The following is a 27,727-nucleotide window of genomic DNA, read 5'->3' as shown; positions in this document are numbered from 1 at the left end:
ATGCACTAAAATAAACACCAACCCCCCCCCCCCCAACTTAACCATAGATGAAACATCAAAGAACCAAGGTAATGACCTAAGTTATTTAAGATGTAGCTTATCTGGGCTTCTGCTCCACATCCATCATCTTATTTCCCAGGCCTTAAAATTCTGGCCTTGGTCCTTTTTTTCTCCCAGAATGCATCTCAAATTGTTTGGTCACAAATGCCTTGAATAACAAATTGACTTAATTTAGATGGCATTAAGGATCTTTAACTCATTTCAAAGGGCAGGGATGCAGTGAAGACCTACAGGCATGCATTTAGATTAAGGCAATAATGATATATATTTCTTGCCTGACTATTTTATCTATGCATCAGATGAAAGTTGAAGGGGAAAGGTTTCTGTTAGTCTTGTCGGGAGTTGGCCAAAAAAATGTGAAGAATGTAGAAAGGAATTAACAGCTGGTATCCATTTAAAACTTCCATGTGGGCAAATGCAGGCAGTATGCTTAGCTTTATCTGTCTTCTTCCTCTGGTTAGTACCCACCAACCCATTATAACTTAGTTTAGAAGTGAGGAGACCCATTTGGATGTGCTGCTCTTAATTATTCTGCAAAGAGACTAATGAGCAGATGATATGCATTTTGTTTCCTCTAGGGAGGATGAGACACATTTCCTACTTGTTGGGAACCAGTGGCTCAAGCTGTGTTTGGTTACTTGAACCAGAAATCTTGTTGGCCTGTTAGAACTTTGCAGTGTCTAATTTGGTGCTTCACTTGTTTGACTGGTGACATTTTCTTCCTTTTCTGGGGAAGGATCATTTTCCACATAGCTTTCAGCCACATTTCTGCTTTTGTGCCTTGTCTCCTAAGGGTGTAAGGGCAGGAGAATTTTGAGATGGAGCCTTGTACTCAGGGCTGCAGCAGCACAGGTAGGTCTGTGCTCGCTGGGCTCTGTGTGTGCACTGGTGCCTGCCAGGGTTACAGCAGTGCAAATGTGCTGCTGCTGAGGTAGACACACCTCCCTCTGTCCAAGGCCTTGCTGGGGACACCTGTCATCCCAGTATCTTGGTATAAAAATTTATAGGCTCTTTGTAAAGAGGGAAAGAAAACACATTGACTGGAAGAGGGATACTATAAAGATTATACAGTACTGCTGCTTTGCTCTATTTCTCAGCTCACTTTCCAGCCAGCTCTGAATTCAAAGAAATACTGGTGTTCCATGACTAACAGTTAAGTGCTGTCTTCACATAGTCTCACCAAAGCAAATGGTGTCCCATTCTGCTAATAATTCTGGTTTTATTTTCATTAAAGAAGTGACAGCTAGAATCCATATGGTACCTATAACATCCTTCAGTGCTGCACCGAGTTTTTGGCATTTGAGAGGCAGAGCTTTGCATGATCTTAGCTGCAGCTTGGGTTCAATATCTGAAGGAAATGCTTATTCTGGAGCTGTCTTCCATAAATCTCCTCTGGGACCACCGCACTGTCCAAAAAATAATTCTTTACTAGGCCAGTTCTTTGGCTGGACCTCACTGAGCTGAGTAAGCCTCCCTGGTTAAAGCAAAGCTACCTCAGCTATAGAGCTCTCAGGAATCTCTCGTACCTGGACCAAGTGCTTGGTGGGAGAGCAGGTGGATCACCTCGCTATTGCTGTGGAGTAACTATTGCTGTCTTAATTCTCTTCTTGGACCTGGGGTTGCTGCTTCATGGATTGGTTCCAGAGCTTAGTGTGCTGCTAAAACCAGCTGTTGGTGCAACTCTGTTGGTTTTTGAAGTATGTCAGTAAATCTTTCCCCATTCCTGCCCCCAGAATCTGTTTTGTGTTGTTTATTTCTTTGCAAATTCAAAACCTGCTGACTGTGTAGTAGGTTATTTCTTCCAGGCTGGCCCTTTAAATTGCTTCCATGCTCTGCCTGCTTGGCTGTGAAATAATCTCTAATAAACAAAGCCCAGAACAAAAGCCTACACAACAAAACATCCTTTCCTCCTCAGGCATCTCCCTGGGTGCGGTTTCCCACTGTTGCTCTGCAGTTTGGAGGCCGAGCCAGAACAGCTCAGTCTTATTCTTCCTGCCCTGGAAGTTGTCATCAGGCGGCCACCTCCAACCAGTACCTCCAAGGAGGGAGGAGGTGGCTTGTGTCTCTTTTCTGAATTTCTCCTCCTTGGCTGAGAGTGATGGAGCCTTTCTCTGCCCTAAAATAAAAAGCTACAACATAGAGGAGGTTTGCCTAGGCGTAAGCAGTATATCTTGGGATTACTCCCTGTTTTTGTCTCCTGTCCCTCCTAGGCACACCTGGCTTGCCAAGCTGTGGACGTGCTCAGCCTCCCATGGCAGCGTCTTCTTCTGACAGCCTCAGCTCAGCATTGAGGCATGACCCAGGTGGGCGTCACATCCTCCTCCCTGTGGCAAGGAAACTGGGAGCTCATGGGGATTCAGGGACAGAAAAATGGCACAGAGCCTGGCCAGGGGCTCTGGTTTACTCCTACTCACCTGCAGGTTGAATGTAGGTTGCTTGGGCTGGGACCTGCATGTTGCCCTGATTTTCCCTGGCAAGTAAGCCTGGATGTACATCCAAAGCTCTTAAGAGTGTGGTAGCCTGGTCCTATGGGCTTCTGTCTTTCTCTGCTGCATTCTCATTTGGTTCCATTTTATCAAACATGTCTCAGTGCTTCAAGTGTTTGATTAAGGGAGTGGAACATCTCCCTTATGAGGAAAGGCTGAGGGAGCTGGGTCTCTTTAGCTTGGAGAAAAGGAGACTGAGGGGTGACCTCATCAATGTTTACAAATATGTAAGGGGTGAGTGTCAGGGAGATGGAGTTAGGCTTTTCTCAGTGATGACCAGTGATAGGACAAGGGGTAATGGGTGCAAATTGGAGCATAGGATGTTCAAGGTGAATATCCAAAAAAATTTTTTTACTGTGAGAGTGACAGAGCACTGGAACAGGCTGCCCAGGGAGGTTGTGGAGTCTCCTTCACTGGAGACATTCAAAACCCACCTGGATGCGTTCCTATGTGATGTGCTCTAGGTGACCCTTCTCTGGCAGGGGGGGTTGGACTAGATGATTTTTGAGGTCCCTTCCAACCCCTAGGATTCTGTGATTCTATGAAGTGTTCCTTCAGTGAAAAAGTAATTATTCGCTGCACCCCCTTTTTTCTGTGCCTGTGTTAGTAGCTTCAGTAGCTGGACAACAGCAGTGGAAAACAGTGTTTTGTATCCTCTGTACAGACTGTGTCTTTGGTCCTTGCTCCTGACCTCCAGTGGTTCCAGTCACAAAGCCAACTATAGGCATTTATTAACTGTCAAAGAAGATGGAGGATACATTAATAACGTGGCTAGGAGGGTGTGGACATGGAGAGGGAAAATAGAAGTGCAAGGGGGACAGCAGTTGGCTGGCTGAATCCTCAGACCTGTTTACTTGGCAGCCCTCCTCCTGTAAGGAGGTCAGAGCTATCGCATCTCAGGTTCCCGGAGAGACACAGCGGGAGAAGGGGTATCCTTGCGGATCAAAGTGTGTCAATCCACTATAGCCAGCTTTGGTTAGCTTTTGCAGGCTTGCTTCTCCTCTCATTGCAAATGTTCTGTCATTATACATGTAATTCAGGGCCATTTCTGTATAAGACCCTCTCAGCAGGAGCAAGAAATGAGGCAGAAACCTCTGGTTCCAGCTTCATGATTGAAGAAGACCCAGAAATTTGGCTGTAGCGCTCTGCATTTGAATTAATAAAACAAATGTAAACTTAAAACTGTAAATTACATGGTCATACATAGGCAATCACAGTATTTATTGAAAGATCTAGCAACTTCTGATTTTAACACGTTTTTTGAAAGAATGTTCCCTGTTAGTTACAGTCTAGCCAGACCCTTCACCAGTGCTGTTTCCATTGTGGCTCTCAGCAGCCTGTGATGGGCTGGACACCACCTGGCACTGTCAGTTGGCTGGAGTGCTGGTTCTGGAGCACTATCAAAATAAACAGGGGATGTCACCAAGGGCATTCAGGTTGTCTGTTGTTCCTGCCAAGTTAGGGTCATGGCTAGGGTCGAGGTGTTAAGGTTTTTCTGCTGTTCTTGCACAGGCAGTGATACCTTCATCCAAAGAAGGACCAAATGTCTGACAGACTTGAGGCAGCAGGAGCGTCTCAGTTTTCAGTCCTTTCCTGACACGCAGCTGGTTTCCAAAGCTTGGTGCTCTGTTTCTTGTAAGCTGGGTCATGAGAGAGTAGAGACCAGAAAATGGGAAACTCCTTTCTGAGGCTAACTGGTTTTTGTTGGAATTCTGCTCTGCATGAGCACTTGAAAACTACTTGAAACAGATGTTTTGTTGCACTGAAGAAAAAGGTAAATACCACTGTAGGCAATTGCCCTATATTTTCACATTCTTTTGGTGAAGGTCAACCTGCAGATAGCTTCTAGAACATGGTAGTACTAAATATTGTCCTTTAAATTCTCAGTGACTGTGGAAAGAATTCTTTTTGTAGTTTCTTTGGAAGCCAGGTGATAATTACTGAAATATTCCAACTTTCCCTCCCATCAGACTATGGGGCAAGATGTCCCAGGTGTCCTCCACCAGCTTAAAAACCCAGCACATTCATCCACAAGTACTGGATTCTTTAGAGATACTTGGAAAGTGTGCCTTTGCCTTGCTTCATGATCAGGATGAAGAAGGGTCAAATGCAGAGGCTTTTAATGAAATTACAAGGTTGAAATCTGAATGCTCCCTTGAAAGAAAGTCCCACACCTCCATGACACACCCCTGTAAAAATCTGCTGGGGTAGGTGTCAGTTCATTAAATACAGACACCGCCTTATGTTCACTTCTTGTCTCTTCTGTTGCAACTGTGAAATGTCTCAATTATGCTAAAGCTAAAGTGTGTATCAGAATACATGTTTTCTCAGCGGTGGGATCCTATGTAAGAAAGGTCCTTCCGGTAATTCCAGAAGGGCCTGAGCTCACCTGGAGCCTGTTCCATTTAAACTCCAGTTGATTTCCTCTTGTTGATTGCATTCGACTTAAAACTATGAGCACCTTTTCTGGTATTCATCTTTTAAATCATTTTAATATTAACTTACCACCATCAGAAGGTTTTTGCTGTTATTTTATTTACCAAAAAAATCAGGCAATTCCCTGGCCAAATTTTTCTCTGTAAGTGTTTTATAGTACAATAAGTATGTGGGCTGTAAAAGTTGAAGGGCTCTTGGCCTGCTGACAATCATATTCCTCAGAAAAAGTATTGGCATGACAACTGTTCATTTCACATGACCCCACAGATCAGTGTGTGCAGGTGCACAAATACGTCTTACTTGTCTTGTAAAGCCCTAACAACTTTCAAGATGCTATTCCAGTCACTGTCCAGATCATAGTCCCTGATTTTGGTGCTCATTTTTCACGTTCCGGTTTCAAAGAGACCAGCTGCATTTGCTTTTTGATAGTCAAGCACCAGAGTATGTCTGCAAAGTTTGAGTGGCAGATTCAGCAGATTTATATAAAACTTAGAAACTAGCACTTTAATTTTACTTCTTGGGGATATTTTCATTCAGCCTAAGCTTTATAAAAGGTCCCTGCTGGATGGGGTTACCCTACACAGAAATGCATCTTTTTCTGAAAATGGTTGGGAGATATGTTAAGTGGGACATAGAAGTTAACAAATGATAGATGCAGAAATAGAGGTGGGGAGAGAAACGGTAGGGCAGAGCTGATGAGCTGGTCCCCCAGGTTGTTGCAAGCCAAGGCATTCACATAGCAGGACGCTCCCAGATATCCTAGTAATTAATAGGCTGCATTTAACTGACTTATGAAACACTCTGTGAAGGTGATGAAAGTGTTTTTTAACAGCATTTGAGTTAGAGTACGTACATTGAAATCTAGGGGGATTTCTTTATTGACTTAATTAGAAGCAGAAAATTGGATGGCAGGTTTTTAGAAAATTAGTTGATGTTTCACAAGACAAGAGTTTTTTAATGCTGAGTTACATCTCTCTTGGCCACACTGGATATGAAAATGGTTTGTGAGATTGAGTGAAGCCACATTTAATCTATGGACCTTGCCTGGGCAGCTGTGAACTAACTTGTGATATACTTCCTTCAGCTAAACCTTACTCTTTCAAAACTACTAAACTGCCTTTAGCCCTGGCTGAGCTTGTGTAAAACTTGTCCAGCAGTGATTGTGGAATGAAAACCATAAGAGATTGAGTGCTCTGTGTTTTGCTTAAAAATGAATTCTTGAAGTCTGGGACTAGCACTCACAGTATGTAGAGTTGTATTAACACAATCTTCTTGTGTTATATGCCTCTGTGCGTAACTTGGAGCAGACTGTGCCACCCTCCAGTCTCTCTGGATCTCTGCAGACTTTCCCTTTCAGCAGCGACGGAAGAATATCGCTCACTAGAAGCATGCTAAGGGCTGATTACCAGAGCCCTCCCCACCTACTCCCCTTAGCAGCTTGACAAAATGTGTTTTACATTCTTCAAGTGATGAAGGGAAAAGGAAGGGCAGTCCCAGAAGGGATTTGGTTCTTACTCCACCCTTAAGTGTTATATGTGGTAATGTTCTATTCTGCTTGATTGTGCTCCTCTTATTTAACTTCCTTAAAAAAAAAAGAAGCCACTTTCTACATAAAATGTCTGGGCTTTTTGTTTCCTGGTTTAGTCTTTTCATGGTTTCTATGCAGTTGATGGAGGGGCATGGGCTTCCCTACAGGGTGATTCAGAGACAATATCTAATCTGGGATGTGCCACAGGGAAATGTAAAAGCCTAGAGAGTCTCACCCTACAGCTCCTCTTAGGAGTCTGATCTTGGGGGAAGCCAGTGTGAAGTCTCCCTCCTCATCCCCTTCCAGTTTCTAGGAGGTTCTTCAAATAGTGTTGGCATATTATGGGTTGCACTCCTTGGCTGGCTGGAGCTACCTCAGATTACAGAGGACAAATTTGGACCCCATATATCAATTAATTTATTCAAGAGTCTTCAGGAAAAAATGTTGGAATCCAGATTTGCTGGACAATGGATGAGAAACTGGGTGAAATTTTGTAGCTGAAATAGAGATTTGGTTCAGGTTTACTAATTCACTTTTTTTGCAGTCATCATTAGTTCCTCTGTGCTGTTGGCTGGGATGTGGGGTGCTTAGTTGTAAGCACCACGTTTGCTGAACCAGTCTGAATCTTTATCCTGTGCATGTCACACGTTGGTCGTGGGTGCGTAACAGTCACCCCTGCTGAAAGCATGCGGGTTTCCAGCACAGGGGGCTGTATTTTGTTTACCAAGTGTTTTCCAAACACTTTTTGAAGTTGTTTCAGTGCTTGTGTAATATGTACCAGTTTCCCAGCTAGAGTGCGATATCCTGGGGACCTCAGAAGGAAAATAAGAGCCTGTAAACCATTCTTAACTCCGTGGTTGCTGGCTTCTAAGTAATGGGTTATCTGAGATGGGGGTAGGCCTTATGCATGAAGGACAGGCTGCATGATTTTAATGACCTTTGCACACTTTTCCAGCCTGTATTGGGAATAAAGAGGCTTCAGCCTTGCTTTGTTTGTGCATTCCTGAAGTGTCTGTGCCCTACACGCTGATTGTGGCATTGGGTTCCTGGTGCACAGCCTGTCTGCCCCTTCCCTGTGACCTTCCAGGGTGCTTTTAGCTCTCAGCCTCCACGTCCCAGAGTCTGGACAGCCAGAGGAGGCAGCACCAGAAAGTGGGGTGACAGGCAGCAAGGAGGAAAGGAGAGAGAAAATAGATGGAACATTCTTGGCTTGGAAAATGCAGAAGTGTGTGGTTCTGTTTTTTTGAAGGAAAGATGGGTCTGGGAGCCAGACCCTTCAGGAGAGAGAGAGAGGATTGTGAAGGTCAAAGGAGTTAAGGGCTTGCTGTACATTTATTATTGTACAGTTGGTTTAGCAGCTGAAACAACAAGCCAAAACGTAAGTGGTTGTGTTGCCCATACTGCTCTGTCAGGGCAAGGGGAGCTTTTTTCTCCTCAGACCTTGTTGTAGTTCATCCAACACGAAGCAATGGTCTCCGGGCTGAGCATGGAGACAGGCTGGAAGCAGCTCCTTCCAGTGAAGTGGTGGGTGGAATTGAAACATGCATTTTCCAGCCTTTCCAAGCTTTACTCACAGGACTTGCAGAATTTCGCTTGTGGGGGTGTTTGAGTATGATGTCATTTTGCATGCAGCCTTGAGCTTCACTGAAGGTGTCCCTATTGACTGCAATCAGGCCAGTTCCCTTTCTGTGGAAGCTAAGGTGACCATCTCACCTTGATGAGGAGACAAGATGTGGCTTGATGCTGGGAGGTCAGAAGAATTTCTGTTCTCCAGCTTAAATATGGGTTTAAAATGTGATTTAAAAAAAATACTAACTGTCTGTAGTGCTTCTGTTAGGAGCTATCTGAATATTGCTCAGAATAAACACAAAGTTCAGTTACATCTTAAATAGATTTTCTTCCTTTTAAGAACAGTAATTACTCTAAAGTGAATTTGTTGCTAAAGAGCTGGACTAATTTACCCTGGTTGAAGGCATCACTAGGAGAGAAGCAGTACAGACTGGGAGTGAAAGCATCCGGAGGTGGAAGTCCTGCAAAAAGGGTATTTGAATTGATTTCTGTGCTCCTCCAGCCTTGGTTTCATGGAGGAGGCAGTTTGTAATTTTGGTTTCTTTGATGTTCATATCTTATATATAGGAAATAGTGAGAGACCGTTCACTTTATTACAGTGATTTTGCTAAGGCTTGTCTCAGGATCCATGTGGTTTTGTAACCTAAAGGTGGAAGTGTCTTTATCCTATTTTCAGTCCTCTCAGCCATTCAGTCCTATAGAATTTATCTGAACTGTTAGAAGAACTGCAATAGGGCTGGACTGTGTGTTAGCCAAGAAATAGTCTATTTACATAAGTAATGAGATCATTTTGGGATTGCTATTCAAAATACAGTTTCTTCAGTCATAACACCATAAAAACCTCTTAACAATCCTTAGATAGCAAGAGTAACATGAAACTAACTACAGCTTAGAATGTTTCATGGAAGAATAGTAACTCTTGTAAAGATAATGTTTGCTTTAAAGATAAGTGAAACTATTAGGAAGCAATTCCAGATGTGTGGTTATGGCAGAATTTTAGTGATTGTAGTCTTGGCCTGTTTAATGAATTACTTTAGTGCATTTAAAAGCAGCCAATGAATTTTTAAAAAATGGATCCAGTCTTCAGATGGTCTGAATAAAACTGTTTATTTTCTATTATCTGCGAAACAAACAGAGCAGAATTTGGTTTATTTATGAAAATAAATACAAAAGGTCTGACCCTTGGATATTGCCTTTGAAAACTGTCTGAGAAAATGCTCTTCCTGGTAGCTGATTGTCTTTTCAAGCAATTTTTTCTTTTTGAAGATAATGCCAACGCCTCCGCCCTCAAATTATGCAATATGTTTTAAAGAATGCTTTGAAATGAAATGGTTTGATCTCTTTAGTCTCATGAGGTCTACTAATATTGTATCAACTGCAGAAGGTTAGAGTGTTAGATCAATGAGGACAGAATCTTTCAAATTTATGAAACCTTTCTTAGTCCATCTGTGTATTCTGGGGACTGAAGCACTTGCATGCTGTTTATTAGTTCTGCTGTGTGCTTGCTTACCCCTCTAAGTGCCTTTTTATGTCTCCAAGGCCCAGGTGCTGGCACATAAGTTTAGAAGGATGTGGAGTAGCTAAGATATGTCAATACCTGTTTTTTTTTCTGTTTTTAAACCCTATATGAAGGACACTTAGTGTCCATGTCTGAATTGTGAATGGTAATGAAGTTGGGAACTGCCATTCCTGAAATGTCTTGTTATCAACTGGCTCATGTCTGTCATATTCTGAAAAAGGGTTTGTCCTCTGTTAAGACTGCTCAGGATGTTGACAGCTGAAATTCATGTTACATTTGGCTTTCCACAGAAAACATTGTTCTTCTATTAGATTGGTATTTTAGCTTAAAGCCAGGGCAGGATGTTTAAATTACAGAGTTTGTTCCTGCTGGAGCACAGGCTTTCTTCTGTCCCTGTGCTTTCTGCTTGTATTACACATTCTGTAGTGATTTCTTGAGAGGGTGTTGGTGGGTGCTTTGCGCATGAGTGGAGAGTGCTGCAGTAAGCTAATGATGCACAATGCAACTGTCTCCTGCTTTGTGCTGACTACACAGTCAATAAAACAAATCTGTACTCACAAAGCACTTGTTGAAATCGTTGAGCAGGGGAGGTCTGACCAAATAAAATTATGGTGTTGAGCAGGAGTTAGTGCAAGTAACATGTTGGGCTGAAAATAAATATGGAAATATGTGTGTGTTACATGTCTGCTTACCTTATATACACATACACAGTTTCTTCACCTTATGTCTCTCAAGTGCAGGGCTAATTTTATGTCTGATGAATCTTACTTGAGGTCTCTCGGCTGCATTAAGAGCTCCAGAAAAATTCTCAAATATTTTTGCCCATTAGTCTCTGAGCAGTTGTAGACAGTGTTGGTGTTTCTGTTTGCCAGATAGGGACACCCATAACATAGAAACTAGATTTGCTTTTGCAGCTCAGCCCATCTGCAGGACCTCCATTTCTGTAGTAAGAAGCCTGGAGGCTTCTGCTGGAGTTTGTGTTTATCTTCCCTCCCTGCTCTGGGAGGCAGCAAGGGGTTGTGCTGAACCAGAGCTGCAGGAAGAGTGTTAAGAAAATTTGTTTTTCAGCACAGGCTTAAGGTGGTGGTTGCACATTATGTAGCTGGATCTTTCTTTGCAAGAAGGCAGAGCAACTTATTTCGGTTAGGATTGAATTGTGTTATCCTCACCTCACCACAGAAGTGCTTTGCTGCAAGGTACTTATTTTTATCACTGCAATGTGCCTCTATTAGCCCTCTCTGCTGTCCCTGTGTCTCCAAGCCACATCCCAGAAAAGGGAGCTTGGTTGTCAAGCAGTGACACAGGCACTGCTTTTTATTTTCAGCATCTCTGCAGAATCAAAACAAGGATGCGAGTTTTCTAGCCCTATAGGTGTGGGATAATAGGCCCATTTCATGCTCAATTTAGCTTTATCTGGGATAGATTTTTCTTGTGTGATTCTCTGGAAGAGTAAGAGAAATGATAAAGCACAAGCTGTAGTTGAATATATTATTCTGAATCCAGTTACGTGTATATCTGAACACAGATGATACAGGGATAAATGGAATCTGATGGCCTGTGGCATCTCTACTGCATTAGCATCTGTGCTTCCTTTTTTAGGGTCATTGCATTTATTTTTATAGTTTGAGCTGCTGCATATCTCCTCCTCTTCATTGATGAATACAAAAAGCTGAAAAGATTGAAGCTGATGCTGTAGAACAGTCTGATTCTACTTGTTTACACCAGAGTTACTCCATAAATTTAATTGGAATTAACCCTGATTTCTGCCTGTGTACAGGAATCAATGACAGGCTCTTGTTCAGGCTTGATACTAGATGAGTATCAGGCGGTGAATGCTGTGCAGAGATGTTTTCGGCAGGACTTAATCCTTTCCTTCCTCATCTTTGCTCCATCCTTTTGTTTGTTCATAGTGGCAGAATCTGTCTGGCTAAGGAGGGTCTCATCCATCCCCAGTGGTCCTTTCTTCCTCAATGGAAAATGTGAGCCTGGGCATGTAGAGCAAAGGAGTATAATTTTAGATACCTTTCCCAGAGAAAGTTTTTTTTCATATCTTTTGGTCTGTTGGCAGCGTACTGTAACTAAAGCTATTTCTTCCCACTTTTTGTGAAGATTGAATTGCTCACCAATGGGATTTGGTAACAGCTTCTTATGTAACAGCCTCGAGCGCAGCTCCTCTCCCATTTCTGTGCAAAACGGAGGGATTATTTTGCAGGTGAATATATGAGGAACCCTCTCATCTGTGGTGGGAAATAGGAGAAAATCAACCTGGCCTTTTTCTCCTAGCACTGTCTGGAAAACCAATGCCTCTTCAGTCTGTGAGCAGTGATAGTAAATACATTGTTTTTCCTCTGTGAGCTGGATTTATGTCAGCTGCAGGATACCCACATTTTTCGGACTGAAGGTGGGTCTGTTAAAGCCATCCATTTATTTACCTTCCCGCAGGGATGTGGCGGGACAAGATATGCCGTGCCCTGCTTCCCTACGTCAGTAGGTGGCACCAGATGGCCGGCCAGGGCCACCGTTCGCCCTGGGCTTGTCCCGTTTCCACCAGCTCATAACAAACAGGTGGATCCACGAAATTAGCAGTTTTTCTCAGATACTCACCCATGACAGTTTGTATTAAAACCTAGTCATGCCCCCTTTCCCAAATATTTAACTGTGGTTTTAGTAGCTAGTGTTTTTGTAAAGGTGAGTTGTGTGTTTGCTCTTTAGGGGTCAGCCCTTGGGTCTCTCTGAGCACCGACTTCAGAGGGGTGGGGTCATGGAGGATGGGATGCAGCTGCTGCTTCACCCCCACGGATGGGGAGAGCTTTGGATTCGTACTCCCAGGCCAACGGCTGCTCCTGCAGGGTTCACAGCCTCTAGTTTAGCAGCTGTTTATAACCTTCCTCCTCTTCTCCCAGAGGAGGGGTTATGCTCTTTTATATTTAGTGCTGATAAGTACATGCAAATTCTGATTAGAAAATGGGATTAATATGCTAGCAGCACCCAACTGCTTGAAAAAGGAGAACCTCATGTAAAGATCTGCATTGGTGGGCTACCATTTTGTTGCTAGGGAGAGTTCAAAGCAATGCATCAGTTCGTTGTTTTTATCTGGATTAGTTAATAAATAAATTCTCAGGACCTGTCACAAAGTCAGCATTTGCATGTGAAGAAAGACTTCTTCAGATCTGTGTTAAAAGGCTTCTGCTGGTCAAACACTTCTTTGACTTCTTAAGCATTTGCATTTTTTTCATCAGAATTTGCACCACTTTTTAAAGGTGTTGAAGTTTTCTCTGCACTTCAGGTTTTTCTTAGCTGAGTTATCCATGGCTCCATATGCTTCAGTCAAAATTCACAGATTTATAAAACTGACAGGTCGCTTTTGAGAATAACAGTTGTGAAAGTATCTTTCTTACTGCACTGTTTTGTACATGTACCACTGACAGGGTTGAACTTGAGAATTCTGCCTATGTGTGTGCAGCAAAGCTATTGGCTTGGTATGTTGCTGTTGTGAAGTGCTTCCTGTTTTAAGACTTGGACTGTTCAGTTGCGTTCTGAAGGACTGGTTGTCCTTCGAGTAAAAGTAACTGATTTTTGAAACCAGAAGTCTTGAGACTGACTTTTACTACTTTCTTCCAATAGATGTATGTTGTCTAAATCATTATTGTGTGTTTTTCATTTACAGAGGTTTTTAAGAAGAATCTGATGGTGAGAACAGGTTAAGAAGATTCAAGATGACGACAACAGTAGCAACAGATTATGACAATATTGAAATCCAACAGCAGTACAGCGATGTCAACAACCGCTGGGACGTCGATGACTGGGACAATGAAAATAGTTCTGCCCGACTGTTTGAACGATCCCGCATCAAGGCCCTAGCTGGTAAGCACTTGCCATGTGATCAAATCTCTGCTGATCTATGTTTCTAATACTACGAGATGCTGGCTGTCTGCAGTGCCTGCGCCTTGTTAGTAAACTAGAGATGAAACTTCCCTGAGGCAATTGGCCTGACAATTTTTGTGATTGCTCTGTCTGCTGATGTCAGTGGGACTTGACGGTCTCGTGTTGCTTTGCAGGATGTGCTCTTATCTGACATTTTGAAAACACTTGACTTTTCAGATTTACTAGGAAGATTTCTTTGGTGTAAGCACAGGAGAGCAGAAATTTCTTCCTTGTATTTATTTTCTTTAGTTAGAAGATTATTATGACTCAGTTTCTCACCTTATCAGATACTAATAATTTTGTTTGGGTATTCAGATGGTTTTTATTTGGTTTCTGCAATTGGCAATGATGTTGGTTTCCAGATTTGGAAGCAAAATTCTTCAAAAGATCTTCATTTGGAAGTGTTCAAAACATCTCACCTGTCCTGAAATGGAGGAATGTGGTAGATAATTGTCATTTAGTAAATCATGCTGAAACTACACATTTTTCTGAAATATGTGCTGTCTTCTGTTGGATTACACTCACATCAGCAGAGAAATGAAATTTAATTGGGTCTTTTTGTTATTAAATATTTGATTATTGCTTATTAAAGGCTGTACATTAACCACATTTGTTTATGCAGTGAGGAGATTATGTCATGTCCTCTCAACTCTGAGGCATTGCCCTGCAAAACGATTTTGATGTGTTCTGTAAATGATTTCCTGACTCTTATGGTAGCATGCCCACATTCCTGACCTCTGAACAAAATGCCTCCGTAGCATGGAACATGCTGTAAGCGTGGAAAACAGCTCAAGATATGCTGAGCTTTCTGCTAGTGAAATGTTAGTTTTAAAAGGGCAGTTTTAAACCCAACACTTTAGAATGTGTTGGAGTCGGTTTATTAAATTAACTGTTCTGAGACAAAGGTATCGTCTGTTTCATTTGTGATTCTGATGAGACTGGCTTCAGAGCACAGCGTGCCCTTTCTCCCCTTGCTGCCGGCCGTGGGACTGCTTTAGGGGCAGAACACCTTAACAAGCCAGGCCCAGGGCCGGATCAGGTTTGGAGCTGAGCAGCAGGGAGATAAAGTAGTTCACAAAGGTGGGCAGACAGCAGATCATGTAACTCTCACTGAGGATAGTAACAGTATCGACTTAATGGCACTGCTCATAGAGAGGATGTGTGCTGAATTTTGCTATCTTTAGAAGACTTTTAATTGCAGCAGTTCTCATTGCAGTGGGCATTTGAAATTACACGTGAAATACCTAACCTGGAATGGGGCTGTGCTAAGTGGGGTCAGAAGCAGAATGACTGATGCCTGTGGTGGCAGATGGGTGTAAACCAGTACAAGACAATAAGAATCTTCACTTTTTTTCTTATACTTTGATCTTGTTTGAGGAAGAAATTGTGTTTTATTCCTGCCACACTGGTGGTTGTAGGTTATTGGGTGGGAAATGTGTTCAGTGCAAAGCTCATTAGCTGCATTTGGGTCTGAGATCTAGGCTTTCCTGCACTTGGTTGTTCCACTTACTTTTATAGCAAGCAGAGCTCCCCACCTGAGTAATGAATAATAAACATGAAACTCTTATTTCAAGGAGAAGTAATGTAAGGAAAGTACTTGAATTATTTAGATAGCCTAAAACAAATACCAATGTCAAAGAGAATAATTTTGCTGAAGATTCAGTTCAGAGGCATATTTGAACATTTTCCCAGAGTATGATGTTTTGAATAAGCATTTCTTAGACCTGTTTTAATTTGATATGTTTTGTACCTGTAATTCTCTGCTGTTAATGTTGAGAATACTGTGTGCTGCCAAAACATGGCTTAGTGTGCTGCACTGCTGCAGCACTGCTTGAAAGCCTGATCATGGTGCAGGGAGAGAGGAAAGAAGAGAGGTTTGTATTGCAAATCAAAGGTTATAATTAAAGGCTGAGCCATGGTACTCCTGGCACTGGTCAGTGTAAGTTTTCGGATATACTGTCTGGCAATAATCTCTGTCATTGTGCTCTTTAAATCCAGACAGGCTTTCTCTGGAGAGGTGTGCTCTAATTCAGTTGCTTGTCACAGGATCAGACACAATAATCACTGTGTGAAAGCCTGTGGCTGGTAGTGCACCCACAGCCAACCGTGGCTGGTATCAGGAGGTTCTTCTGGCTCTAAAACCCATAAATTCAACATTCTGTTGCACCATCACTTTCTTGTGGGTGAATTTCACTACTCTCTGAGCAGTAGTTGTGCACCACGTGCAGGGCCCAGATTTACTGAGTGACACTCCACTCTGCCTTAGATGGGCGCTGGCTTTTTGCAAGCACCAGTATCTTCACACATCTCCAAGATGTCATCATCTTCTGATGACCTCTTTCCAGAGGTCCTAGATTAGTTGTATCCAAAGACTGCCCATGGATGTCCAGCTTTTTCAGTATGTCTGCCTTTCACTGCAGTGACAAGATACATGACTACCAACATCTTGTAGTCCATGAAATGCACATGTATTGTTATCTCCTTTTCCTACTATGGAAGGTTTCAAATTGAACAGACAGGGCACTGGTTCTTTAGTTCCCATCTATAAGATCCAAGCTGTTGTGCTCAAAAGTAGAGCAGCCAAAGGCATTTTATGCTGCCTGACAAATGGCTAGGTCCTCAATGTGAATCTTTGTGTCAGTGCAAACATCTTCTGTCCACATTCTTCAACCAGTTGTGAAGTGCCTCTTCTTTGAAGCCTCCATCTTGTATTGATTCTAGTTTACTGTAAATTGAATGAAACTTATTTCCTTTAAGGTAAAAAAAGGAGGAGAGTGACAAGGTGAGGCAAGAAGTGAGTTCTGTAGCCATAGAGTGATGTTCTGTTCTAGGAATCATGGTAGCCCCATGTTCTATCAGGAACAGTCAATGGATTGGAAAAGCAGGTATGATATAAAATAGTAGAAAAGTGCAACTGTCAGATCAGAAGCTGCTACCCAATAATATTGAAGTGGTCTGTATACCATGAAAACCAGAATATGAAGGACCGTTTCAGTTAAAAACAAATAAGTCATCTGGAAAAGCAGCCTTCAGTCAGAATCCAGATTTGAAGGGCTATGCAACCAGATTGGTTGCCATTCATGTTGAACTAACTTGTTCTGCAACTGATATGAGAAGAAGGTAACCGATCCCCAAGTCGTAAAGTAAGATATCCCACTGCAGGAAATCATCTTTCACCTGTCCTTGTTCTCTGTGGTTCTTTGGAAGGTCTTGCTGGAAGACTGGGTAATTCTACCTGCTCTGTAGAAGCCAAAAAGCGATCATGTTTGTGCAAAATTCTTCATTCACAAATCTCCAAGTGTTGGATTTCGTCTCTGAAGGACCATTAGCTAATAAGATTTGCTGTGCAGCACTTTGGTGCACTGTGCTCTTGAGAAAGCCTTAAGAAGCAGTTCAGTTGTTCAGCAGAATTTGTCACACTTAGACAGGGACTGTGACATTCAGCTGTGCCATGCTCACCATCTCAGATGCTGTTTTCAGGTAGTATGAGAATTGTCACCTCCAAAACTTTCAATTTCTTCAGTTAGCTTATTCAATATTAAAATATGCTTGGCTAAAGTTACTTACTTTTCTGCTCATTTGTAATTTGTCCTTTTGTCCTCTTTGTTCACCTGCGTGACCAGAAGATCTGTGGCTCAGCTGTCTGGCATATGAATTAGAAACAAAGTTTATGAAATAACAGAGGCATATCTTCTTAGTGCAGGGCAGGTGAAAGCTGTGCATTCCTTTTCCAGCTCCACCTGAGTGACGGTGCTTTGGTCAGGGCACTTCCTAGTGTTGCACGTTACTATTCCCCATACAGGAGAATACAGGTAAGGAGACTGACTTTGTCATGCAGCTTTGCTTAATTGTCACTATCATACAAAGAGAAACTAGGCTTATCATTCCTGCCAGTATCTTAAATTCTTCCTGAAGCAAAAGGGGAAAACCATTGCATTTATTACTGAAGTTATACCATTGGAAAGATTTTCTAATGTAGCAGAACACCCTGTCTTAAGGATAAAAAAGATAAGAGAAAATTTGTAGTGGGAAGTGTTGGGTGCCATGTTGTGGGGCTTGGTAGCCCTTTGGGCCCTGGTTTTTGAGCCACTCCCCCCACTGCTCCAATGGAAAAAATCAGCAGAACGACACCTGAAAAAAGTTAAAAGAAAGTAAGATCCTGCTTGTAGTACTCCTCAGGTATCATGCACCTGGTTGTCTCTGTTGTCTCTGTTATCTGGCATCTCTCTCAGGGCAAAGTTTCTGCTGTTTTGCTCTGGCGTATACACTAAAGATAGAAAAAAATCTGCACAGTCAGAACGAAGTTTCAAGTCTTGAGTTAATAAAAAAGGACAAAAATACAATGATTTGGATCTTAAGAGAATAAACCTTTATTTTATTTTTGGCTTTGAAAGAGCATACTGAGAGTAATCTGCAGTACATTTCAGGAATATCCAGCACCTGTGCTCTCTGGGACTTGAAGATCAGTGCACTAATTTTGATAACAGTAAGTTGTTAAGGAAAGAGAATGCTGCAGTACGTTGGTGCTTGTAAATCCAGTTTTAAGGGCATGTGAAGAATTAATTTAAACAGAAATTAAAACCTTAGAGAAATGAAACTGCAGATGCATCTTCTCAGCCCTGGTGTGGCAGTGCTGGTTCGTAGTCCATGTTTTTGTTTAGCAGCCAGACTAATGCAGACTTAGGCAGGTGAACATGAAAGGGCTTATTTTGAAAAATCTTATTTTGCTCAGAGGAAAGCTGATGGAATTATTTCAGCAAAAGCTTTTCCAAATGTTGACCTCACATAATGCTGTCCTTTGGATTTTACTTCTGGAACAATTTCTCAGCTGTAGATTCTAAGCTGCAGTACTTTACCAGAATCTGTAGGAGGCTGGTGGTAAAAACAGGAGTATAATTCTGCATGTTATGTGTCATGCAGGCAGCAAGAGCCTAGCAGCAGAGAAGCTGCTGTACTTATGCATGTCACCTGCAGGGCTGGCTGTGACTACTGCTGGACACTGTGCTCCTATCAGAAAACAAGAAAAAGCTTAAACCATCTGTCACTGCTGATTAATGCCTTTGCTTTTAAAGGTGCTGGTGGGAGAGCTGTTTCTAAAGCTAATAGCAAAATCCAGGCAGTAAATAATACTTTGTTCTTAGTATTTCTATTTTGAAAGATCCCAAACAGAAGTGTCACAGTATGCCTACCCTACAAAAAATAAGTAAACATGAACAACTTGTCCCATCAAAATGTAAATTGGCATAGAGGTAATTTGTATCTCATTGCCATAGCAACATGATTTTTTGTATCAGTTACGCATAGTTTAGGGGTTTGTATTCTCTGTTTAGATTGAAACAAGTTGTGTGCAAAATACATGGAGGTGTAAGTCAGATTTTTTGTCATCTGATTAGACACCAGATCCAAGCTTCTGAAAAAAACGAACCTACTGCTGAATGCAACTTAGGAATTCTCTTCAATCACCCGTGCTTGTCTGCTTTGTGGCTAGTGTTTATGATTACTTAGTTACAGAGCAATACATTAAAGTGATTGTGTCCTGGTGAATAACATTAATCCTGCACACATTGCTCTGGCCGGACAATGGAGCTGGAAAAACAGGCTTTTTACTTCATTGAGGAGGGAGCAGGATAGGAGCAGTTGCTGGCAGCCCTGCTCTGGAAAGCCTGACAGCTGTGGTCATTTTACATCTGGGATTAAATTCTTCCAAATCTAAGCGATACTGAGTTGGACATGTGCAGAGGAGAGTCCAGCATCCTGACAGCATGTGAGCCTGCTTTGATCAATCATCAGATCTTTGAATTCCTGCCTGTTAAGCTCCTGGACTGGAATACAGGTACCACCTCTGCTTCTTATAGGTGTAGAGAACTCCAGACATATGGCACTCCTTACATACAGAGATGATTCTGTGCTTGGGCAGCAATTCAGTCATTTAGCTAAAAAAGGTACAAGAGAATTCTGTACTGTAGTTAAGAAGTGGTTAAATATATAAAGCCATCTGTACCCAGAGGAAGATGACTGAAAACTAATCTATGTGTATGTGTGCATACATGTATCTGCTTGTAGGATCTCATCAATGAAACGTGCATGAGGGTGATCCTGAGAGCAGGTGCATCTGCTGTATCATACCTGGGTGTTAGACACACTGCCACTGCAACACCTTCTATCGTGTGTTTCCTTACTCACACTGATTTTAGTTGAGAACTGTGCCTTAATTCCCAGGCTGGCACAGCACAGCTCACTCCTGTCTGGTTTAGTTTTCATCATTCCTTCATCACCTTGGCATCAGGAAAGGTTGGAAGCACCAGAGGACATGCTGTTGGCTGAGATGGGGGAGATGCAGCGTTCTGCATCCAGTAAGGCAGGGCAGGGGTTGGGAAGGGGAATAAAATGCTCCAGCTGCACCAGCTGCTCAAGGAAAGGAAGAATACTTACTATAAGATACACTTTGTATATATAGTGAGAGCTGGGCCAGGCACAATAGTGGAGCTTGGATCAAATCATGCTGAAGTTGATGGTTTAGAAGGAGACCTACCAGCCAGATTGTCAGCTGGTGTAAACTGGCATCTCCCTTGGCATCTGAGACCATGCTGACTTACAGCTGGGCATCTGACCTGTAGTGGCCCATCACGGGAAACCTGAAAACTGAAAAGGCTATCATGTTGTTTGCTGTTGGAATCAATGCTTTGGGGATATTTAATACAGAGAAACCATGGGATAACTATTAATGATCCTTCATTGAAGTATTGAGATTGATTTTAGGTATTTTGCTGAGTTTTCTTAATGGAATGGATTTATTGTACATAGACACTACGTGCTAATAATGGCAATTAAAATAAATATTATTTTTATCAGTGATGATGCATTTCAAAACTTGGTCATGAGCTTATCATTTAAAAGAAGTCTTTCCACCCAAAAAAATGCTTTTGAAGAGAATGTTTTCCTCTCATGTCTTTAACATCTAACTAGCAATGTTTCTGTATGTATTTTATTTATTCAGCCAAATCTGCAATGTGCCTTGCATTTTTCCTACTATTTGTTGCTTGGATACTGCATGAAAGCACTCCCTGAAGTATAAATAATGTCCAGCAGAGCATACTGCAAAGAGAAATTAAATATGGGATTTAAAAATATTTGCTAATTTCTGTTAACCTTGGAGCTCTGCTAATGGGGAAAGTTTAGTGATGAAATAATTTTCTCAGTTCAGAGCTTTGATTCTTATCTGGAGGTAATATCCTGGAGAGAGACAAACCCAGATTGCCTTGAGAGAAATTGCCTTCATGAGGGAAGAGTCAAAAAGAAGAGGAGCAGGGATGAGGACCAGACAAGTAGAGAGGATGATGAAAATCCACCTCCCAGTTCCACTTTTTTAGTTTCTAGTGTTCTTCCTAACAGGTTTGAACCATTCTAGGCAGTGATGGAAGCACTACTATTTTTTTGCCAACCACTTTGTATGTGTATGATGATTTTCTAAAGTTTTACTTCCCTTAAGTGTTATTAAGCCTTTAAGGTTGATGAGAGTCAAACGCGGACAGTATTTGTACCTGTATTATACACTTGTGTATAATGTGATGTGCTCTGGAATAATAACTTCAGAAGTTTGAGACAGTTAGTACTTGTTAATCACAGCTTTTTTTTTTGCAGGAATAGGCAATTCTCAGGGAAATTTTATGGGTGAGGTTTGGTGAATGAAGGTTTTTGAAAATAAACATAAAGATGTCTCTCCAGTATTGGATTTGAAAGTGAGGCTTTCATCTCATGTTTCTACATGTAGTATGGTTCTTTAAAAAACAACCAACCAACTAAAACCCACAAAAAACCAAACCCAAAGCAAAAAATAAACAAAAACTCCCCAAAACTTCCTAATATTTTCCTTCTCATTCCTTTTGAATGAACTACACTGCAAAGCCTGTACTACCTCAGCTTTTCTGGAACTTTGTTGCTTAGGTGTAAGAGGATCTAAAATTCTGTAGGGAGCCCAATTAACTTCTAATTTAGGGGCTCAAGCTCCTCTAGTTATGGAACTGGCAAAGTGTAGAGGTACTTCTTTATTTCTCTCCCATAAACTGACCACATGTGACTGTGGCTGGTCACAATTGGGATGTATTTGCGAACATTAATATATTTTATGTGCTTCCTGTTCTATCTGTGTGAAGCAAGGGAAGTAGTGGAAATAAATACTCTGGCTTATGGAGATTTGTAAAGATCAGTGTGTTCCACTTGTTTCCACCCAATTTCCATTTTGCTCAGGAGTAATAGGGGATTGAATTTTCATGCCTGAGCAATTATAGTGGAGCAGCAGTGCATCTTCTGTGTTCATTGTCAAACTGGAAAAGAAGAGAAAGCAGTGCAAAAGAAGAAGAGAAAAAGGAGGGTGGGAATCTTGGTTTCCTACATATAAACATAGATTAAATTCAGATAGAGGAGGAAAGGAGGTAGGGAGAAGCAATTAAAATAATTCAAGCCTCTAAAAAAGCACATTAAAACCCCTTAAAAACAATTTTCTGGATGAAAATCAAGAAGTGTTTCCATGCCAAACTTTCACAGAAAGCAAGTATGTTAGGTGTGTCCCTCTGCACCATACTTGGTTTTAATAGACTTTGTAAGGGTTATTCATGTAAGTCAGGGAGCAAACCAAGTGCTTTTTGTGGGCTACAAATAGAACCCCTAAGTGTTTCAGGGATGGCTTCCCAGCTTTGAGTTCATGGAGTACAGGAAGTGTTGCAGGTCAGGATAACCCACTTGGGGTTCTCCCACAAATGGGATTCCTGCTAAACACCAGTGGCTCCTGTAGCCCTTTTCTGCTGGCTCTCCTGGCAAGTGTTCCACTCTTGCAGTTAGCAAGGACACACTGTTACAAAAGTCATGTCAACTTTCCTGTTAATCTGGGACTTGTGTAAACTGAAACCTGAAAGCAGGTGGAACTGACCCAGTTTCAGTAATAAATTGATATTCTGGCCTCTTTTGTGAAAAGATTCCCAAAGGTTTTGTGCTGCTTTGGTCTCAGACGTCACAACCTGCAGGTTCATCCGAAGCCCCAAACTGGTTTGTGCCTGGGACTTGATGCAGAGCTGCTGGAAGGCCAGTTTGGCCATGGCAAAAGGAGAAGATGTAAACAGATCCTTGTTGTCTCTGTGTTTTTTAATCTGCCTTTTTCCTTTACTTTTCGATTGTGATGGTCCTCCCAAGCCCACGTGAGTCACAAGAGAATATATTTGGAAAGGACTCAGAGGACCAAACATCTTGGTGTTTGCCACTGACTTAAAATCCTCTTTAAATAGAAAAATTGAAATACTTTCAGAAATTGAAATGTTACTTAAGAAAAGATTTCGTGTTTTGTTTGTATCTATTTCACCTTCTTCTGGGACAGTTTCTAAGCATTGCAGGAAATGGCGGGTTTGTAAGATGAATGGTTCTGTTCCCACTAATACCTGCAGAAGAGGTAATTAAGTTGGCATGCTAATTTCTGCTCTCTGTGTGGGCTGCTTCTCTCTGTGTTCCAGTATCTTAGATATAAACTGGAGGGAAACCAGCTAATTCTTCAGGATTCATGTTATGCAAATTGTCAAATGTGATAAAAATAGCTGTTTCCTATTACATTCTAGAACAATCCACAGAAAAAAAACACCCTATCTTTCCTGACTATTGCATATATAGGGAAGAGATCCTGTTTTTACTGTGTAGATGGGGTATCAGCAGAGAAGTAAAGAAAACCAAACATGAGTATGAATTTTCACTTCTTAACTGTGGTGCTAAGGGGATATGTAAGAACTTTACCCTCTGTCAGGAGCAGAGCAAACGTTATGTGATTCTATTGCATTTTAGATTAATAAATCATCCTTTTTATCTTGTAATTTTTTTTTCTAGTTAGTCACCAACTAGAGAATTTACAAGAGCAAATAAGAATAAAGAGGAGTGACAAGAGTGATGATTAACCAGATTCACAATTATTGTAAGCTCTGGAGTGCATTCTGCTTCCCCCTAGAAAGATAATTGTCTTTTGTGGAGTTGTAAAATCATATATTTTATTCCAGGACACAACAGTGCAAAGCATGCATTTGTTTTATGGTACCCAGGGAACATTTTCTGCATTGCTTTCTTGGTTTTTCCATGTATTAATTAAATGAATGTCTTTTGAGGGTGGACTTGTTTTGAACATTGAGTCCGCTGCATGTGCGATCTTTATTGTTGACCCAACAAAGCCAGCCAATATTGGTTGACTTTAAGGGTGGAAGGTAGAGTGGTTTGATGGGGAATTAGTAGCTATTCCAATTCTAGCAAGGCTGTGTGAGTAATATTAACATTGTGTGCTTGCCAGTTGTTCTCTGCAAAAGTGATGAACTGCATCCTTGGCCAGGAATTTCTTATTGTCCATACCTTTTTTTTGAGAGTATGCTTTTTCTGAAGGGTTTTCTTTTAGCTAAGAAAAGCAGTAGTTTTGTTCAATCTTAGAAGTACTGATGATGAGGCATTTGGATGGTAATTTTGTTAGGCCTAACATTAGTTTTTTCCTTTGTGGTAGAAGCCTATTCACTTCAGCAGCAATTTTCAGAACCACGTAAAGACAGATCCCAAGACAGATCCTTTTCTGTTCAGGGGTAAGCACCTGCCTCCAGATGTTACTTGTACACTCATAATATTACTGTAATTAACCTATTGTTCTCCTTGAGGCTTTGCAAAGCTCTAAACATGTCAGCTAAGTCACAGTTTCCATTATGGTTAAGTGGATAATTGTTTGTGTTCTTACTTTCTGAACAAGTACACAAATAATGCAAGGCATCATTACCAGTCAAGTACTTTGGGAGAGGTACAGTACAAAGAATGCAAGCAAAAATTATTTCACAGCTGTGGGGAAAAAAACCCCAAACCAACAACCTACTCCCCGATATACTAAACTTAGTATATAATTTGGCCCTTCCTCCAATGCTGTAATCAGTGATGAATTACACCGTGGACAATTTCAAGCTGTGTTGATTTGCTAAGTTACACTTGGACCAGTGCTTGAAAGTTATCTTATCCATGGTTTTAAAGCATTAATGCCCCTCCATAACATATTATCTAATTAATATTGTTAAGGATTTAGTACATTAAAGAGAAACATAAAACCAAGTAGAAACCAGGGACAAAAAAGGCCTTTGTGCATGTGGGAGCTTTGTGATCAATTTGATCCATTGTTTCGTAGCAGCAGTTAACAGATCTCAGGTTTACTCATTTAGAGTCAACAGCAAACAAATGTATTAGGATTGATGTGACCCAAGTTTTTAAGAAGCCTTGCTACATACAGTGTAGATTTTCACAAACACAGGCAGATCCCATTTTGCCTTGCTCTTTCTACTGAATTACTACCAACCTGTGAAGCAGAGCCTTCAAAATGCAAGCCAAGGCCCAGCTGAGCAGCAGTAATCTCTTGGCAGATGAGTCAGCAGCACCTGGCCATCGATAGTCCCTGGGCACTGATACCATCAGAAAGTCTGTCACATCTGTTGCTTGGGGACCTGTTGTTCAGCCCAAATGCCAGCCTGGATGGCAGCTAAAAACGAGGTAAAAATTTCACAGTGAGGGCTGCTGCGTTCTCAAAAATGTGTTAGGGCCTTGTGTCTCTGTTTTTCAGACCTTAAACAAAATAAGCTTAAATAAATAAACAGAAATTATTCCCCTTTCCCTCATCTTTTCCCCCTGTTTGCTGGTAGCCTGTGCTTCTCCAAACCTGCTGCCATTCCTTCTCTTTTTAAGGTAGCATTTAGTGCTATGGGCAGGCCAGAAATGAGGAGGACAGAAAGGGGACATGGACAAAAAAATTCCAAACACCAACTTCAGTATTTTTTTTAAATCTTAAGCTTACCAGATTCAGCTGTCCCCCAGGGAACAATCTGAAGTGTAAATTCATGTATGTGTTGTTAATGTTTTATGACAGGGTGGGGGAAGCCAGTCTGTGTTACACATGGGTCAAAGCCAAATTATTATTTTTAGTTCTAATGTTTTGGTTTTGTGATATTTTACTTTTTAATATTTTTATTAATGGCTGCATGCATTAGTGTGTCACCTGCCAAAGGTGCTGGGAAGACTTTCAGCTGTGGAAAACTTTCTGGCTCCTGATTTGTGGTCTTCACGGTGTTAAAAACGCTCCAGCTCTCTTGTCAGTCACTTGGACTTTAGTTTTACCTTCTGAGCTCACATAGCAACACCTGTTTGCTCAAGGTGGGACAGTAATGAGTTGATATGCCTGCAGGTAGGGCCTGGCTACCTGCCTGCTCTCCAGGGGAAGGGTTTCGGTTAATTATAACATAGGTCAGGCAAAAGCTGCTGTTGGTAGAAAGCTGCAGGAAGAAATTTTGTGGCGGAAATAAGCCTGTACTTGTGTGCTGGGTAAAACGTGCTCCATGAACTTTGGGGGCAGTTTGCATTTGTGCATTAACGTCTTGGTTTGCCAAGCTCTCTTCCTTTCTAAATTTTGGAGCCTTTTGTATTTTTTGTGTTGCCCTTCTTTCCTCCCACCCCAGCCTGGAAATCCCAGAGCCACAACCATAGTCTGAGGGTCCCAGTGGGCTGGAGGGACAGCTGGGATTATCAAGGGAAGGTTTAGCCAGAGCAGAGGACTCTCTGTGCCACACCAGCACATTGTTGTCTGGAGAGCAGTGCAGGTGCTTCCTCACCCCCCGCCCCCCACTTTGCCTTGCGAACATGAGAGTGTTTTAGCTGCCCCTGCAGACAATCACTTTTGTCCCTGATGCTGTAAAAGCTGGCTTGTAGTGTAAAATCTGTAGTGGCCAAGTGTCGATAGTGCTGGGAAAATCGAAGGCCAACCTTAAAAAATGTTTCAGGATCTACTTGAGGTCTGCTGTTGTACCAAAGGCCTTGTCTAAATACAGCTGATATTGAAATAAAGGGGTTCACTGAAATATGCTAGTAGAAGCTCTTCTGTATCAAGGTTATAAGCAACTCTGGACTAGGGTGATGTTGTTGTTTTAAATAAAACAGTATAGTTAAAAGCTAAATATTGTAAGTGTATTTATGACCTCGAGAGCAAGGCACTGGGCATTTTCAACAGCCCCTGTGTGTGGAAACCCCAGTTTCAGTTGGGAAGTGTTGAGTTCCATCACTTTCCCCTTAATTTACAGTGTTCATGGTTGGACTTGTTGTATGTTTGTGTTGGTAGAGGCTGGTTGATTTTCCACCTTAGGCCTAGCAGGAGCTGGGAGGCTGCAGCGAGTCCGTGGGAGTGGTCTGAGCTTCTCCCACAGAAATTGTCCTCACATAAATTACTATATGACTAAAAACTTGTGAAACAACAGTATCAAAACAAAGGCAACATTTTGAAATGTTTAATGAGGGGACTGAGTGGGAGGAAAAGAGAACACGAATTCCATTGGAAAGGAATTTGGAAATGCAAGAAGAAAAAAAAAATTAAAAAAAATCGAGTGAACAGCACTTTATAAGCCGTTTATAAGAATGAACAGGCAAATGCTACATACTGAGAATATGAATGTGGAATTGACCTTTTAATGTCACTTACGAATAAGTGGGGGCTGGGAGCACTGTGCCCCTGAAGGAAAACTGACATCCTCTGCCTCATACCATCTGCAGGAGCTGCCTTCTAGTACCCAGCCCAGCTGCTGCAGGATATTAAGGTGCCAGCCAGAGGCCAGGCATCCTTCTTTACCTTGCAGCCCTCCCCTGCCAGGGCAGGGGCCAGACACCCATTCATGTTGGAGTAACACCCAGCTCTCTGATAAACAAGCAAGGAGCCACATACAGAGGAGATGTCAAAGTCCTCAATATCGACGAGTGACCTAAACCGAAGTGACAGGAATTGGCTGCTTAAAGAACCTTTTCACAAAGCCTTCGTTTGTTCCCAGTGTGCTAGAGTGTGCATCCCTCCGTGTCCCCTCCTCGCCCGTCGCTAAACACTGAACGAGCGCTTCTCTGTGTGTGCGTGTGTGTTACTTTTTCAAGCGGCCGGTCTCGCAGATAAATAAAGAAAAGCGCTCTCCTTTTCGTGTGATAGTAATCTGAGACTTTTCCGTTACATGAGGCTCTTAACAAAAGATTGTAATTCCACCGGCTTGGCTCAGGAAGATACCACCGCCCGCCGCGGCCGCGGCACAGGGCGGGGAGCGCAGGGCTGGGGACCCCGCTGCCACCTGGTCACCTTGTCACCTGGTCACCTTGTCACCTGGGCCCGGCGCGGGCTGCGGCGGGCGGGAGAAC

The 27,727-nt window shown here is 42.0% G+C and overlaps 1 protein-coding gene across 1 annotated transcript in view; it reads left to right on the top strand.

Moving 5' to 3' along the window:
* The first annotated feature begins 13,262 nt into the window (after positions 1–13,262).
* SPTBN1 (spectrin, beta, non-erythrocytic 1) overlaps positions 13,263–27,727 on the top strand; it is an 89,546-nt gene continuing 75,081 nt past the window's right edge. Inside the window, exon 1 of the mRNA XM_010004619.1 lies at positions 13,263–13,462. Within this exon, the coding sequence (XP_010002921.1) occupies positions 13,315–13,462 (148 nt within the window). The 5' untranslated portion in view covers positions 13,263–13,314. The remainder of the gene's footprint in view (positions 13,463–27,727) is intronic.

This window comes from Chaetura pelagica, unplaced genomic scaffold, assembly GCF_000747805.2.
Source record: "Chaetura pelagica isolate M959 unplaced genomic scaffold, ChaPel_1.0 scaffold171, whole genome shotgun sequence".
NCBI classification, from domain to species: Eukaryota; Metazoa; Chordata; class Aves; order Apodiformes; family Apodidae; genus Chaetura; species Chaetura pelagica.
The sequence above is the reverse complement of the archived record's forward strand: the minus strand, read 5'-3'. Positions and strand labels throughout refer to the sequence as shown.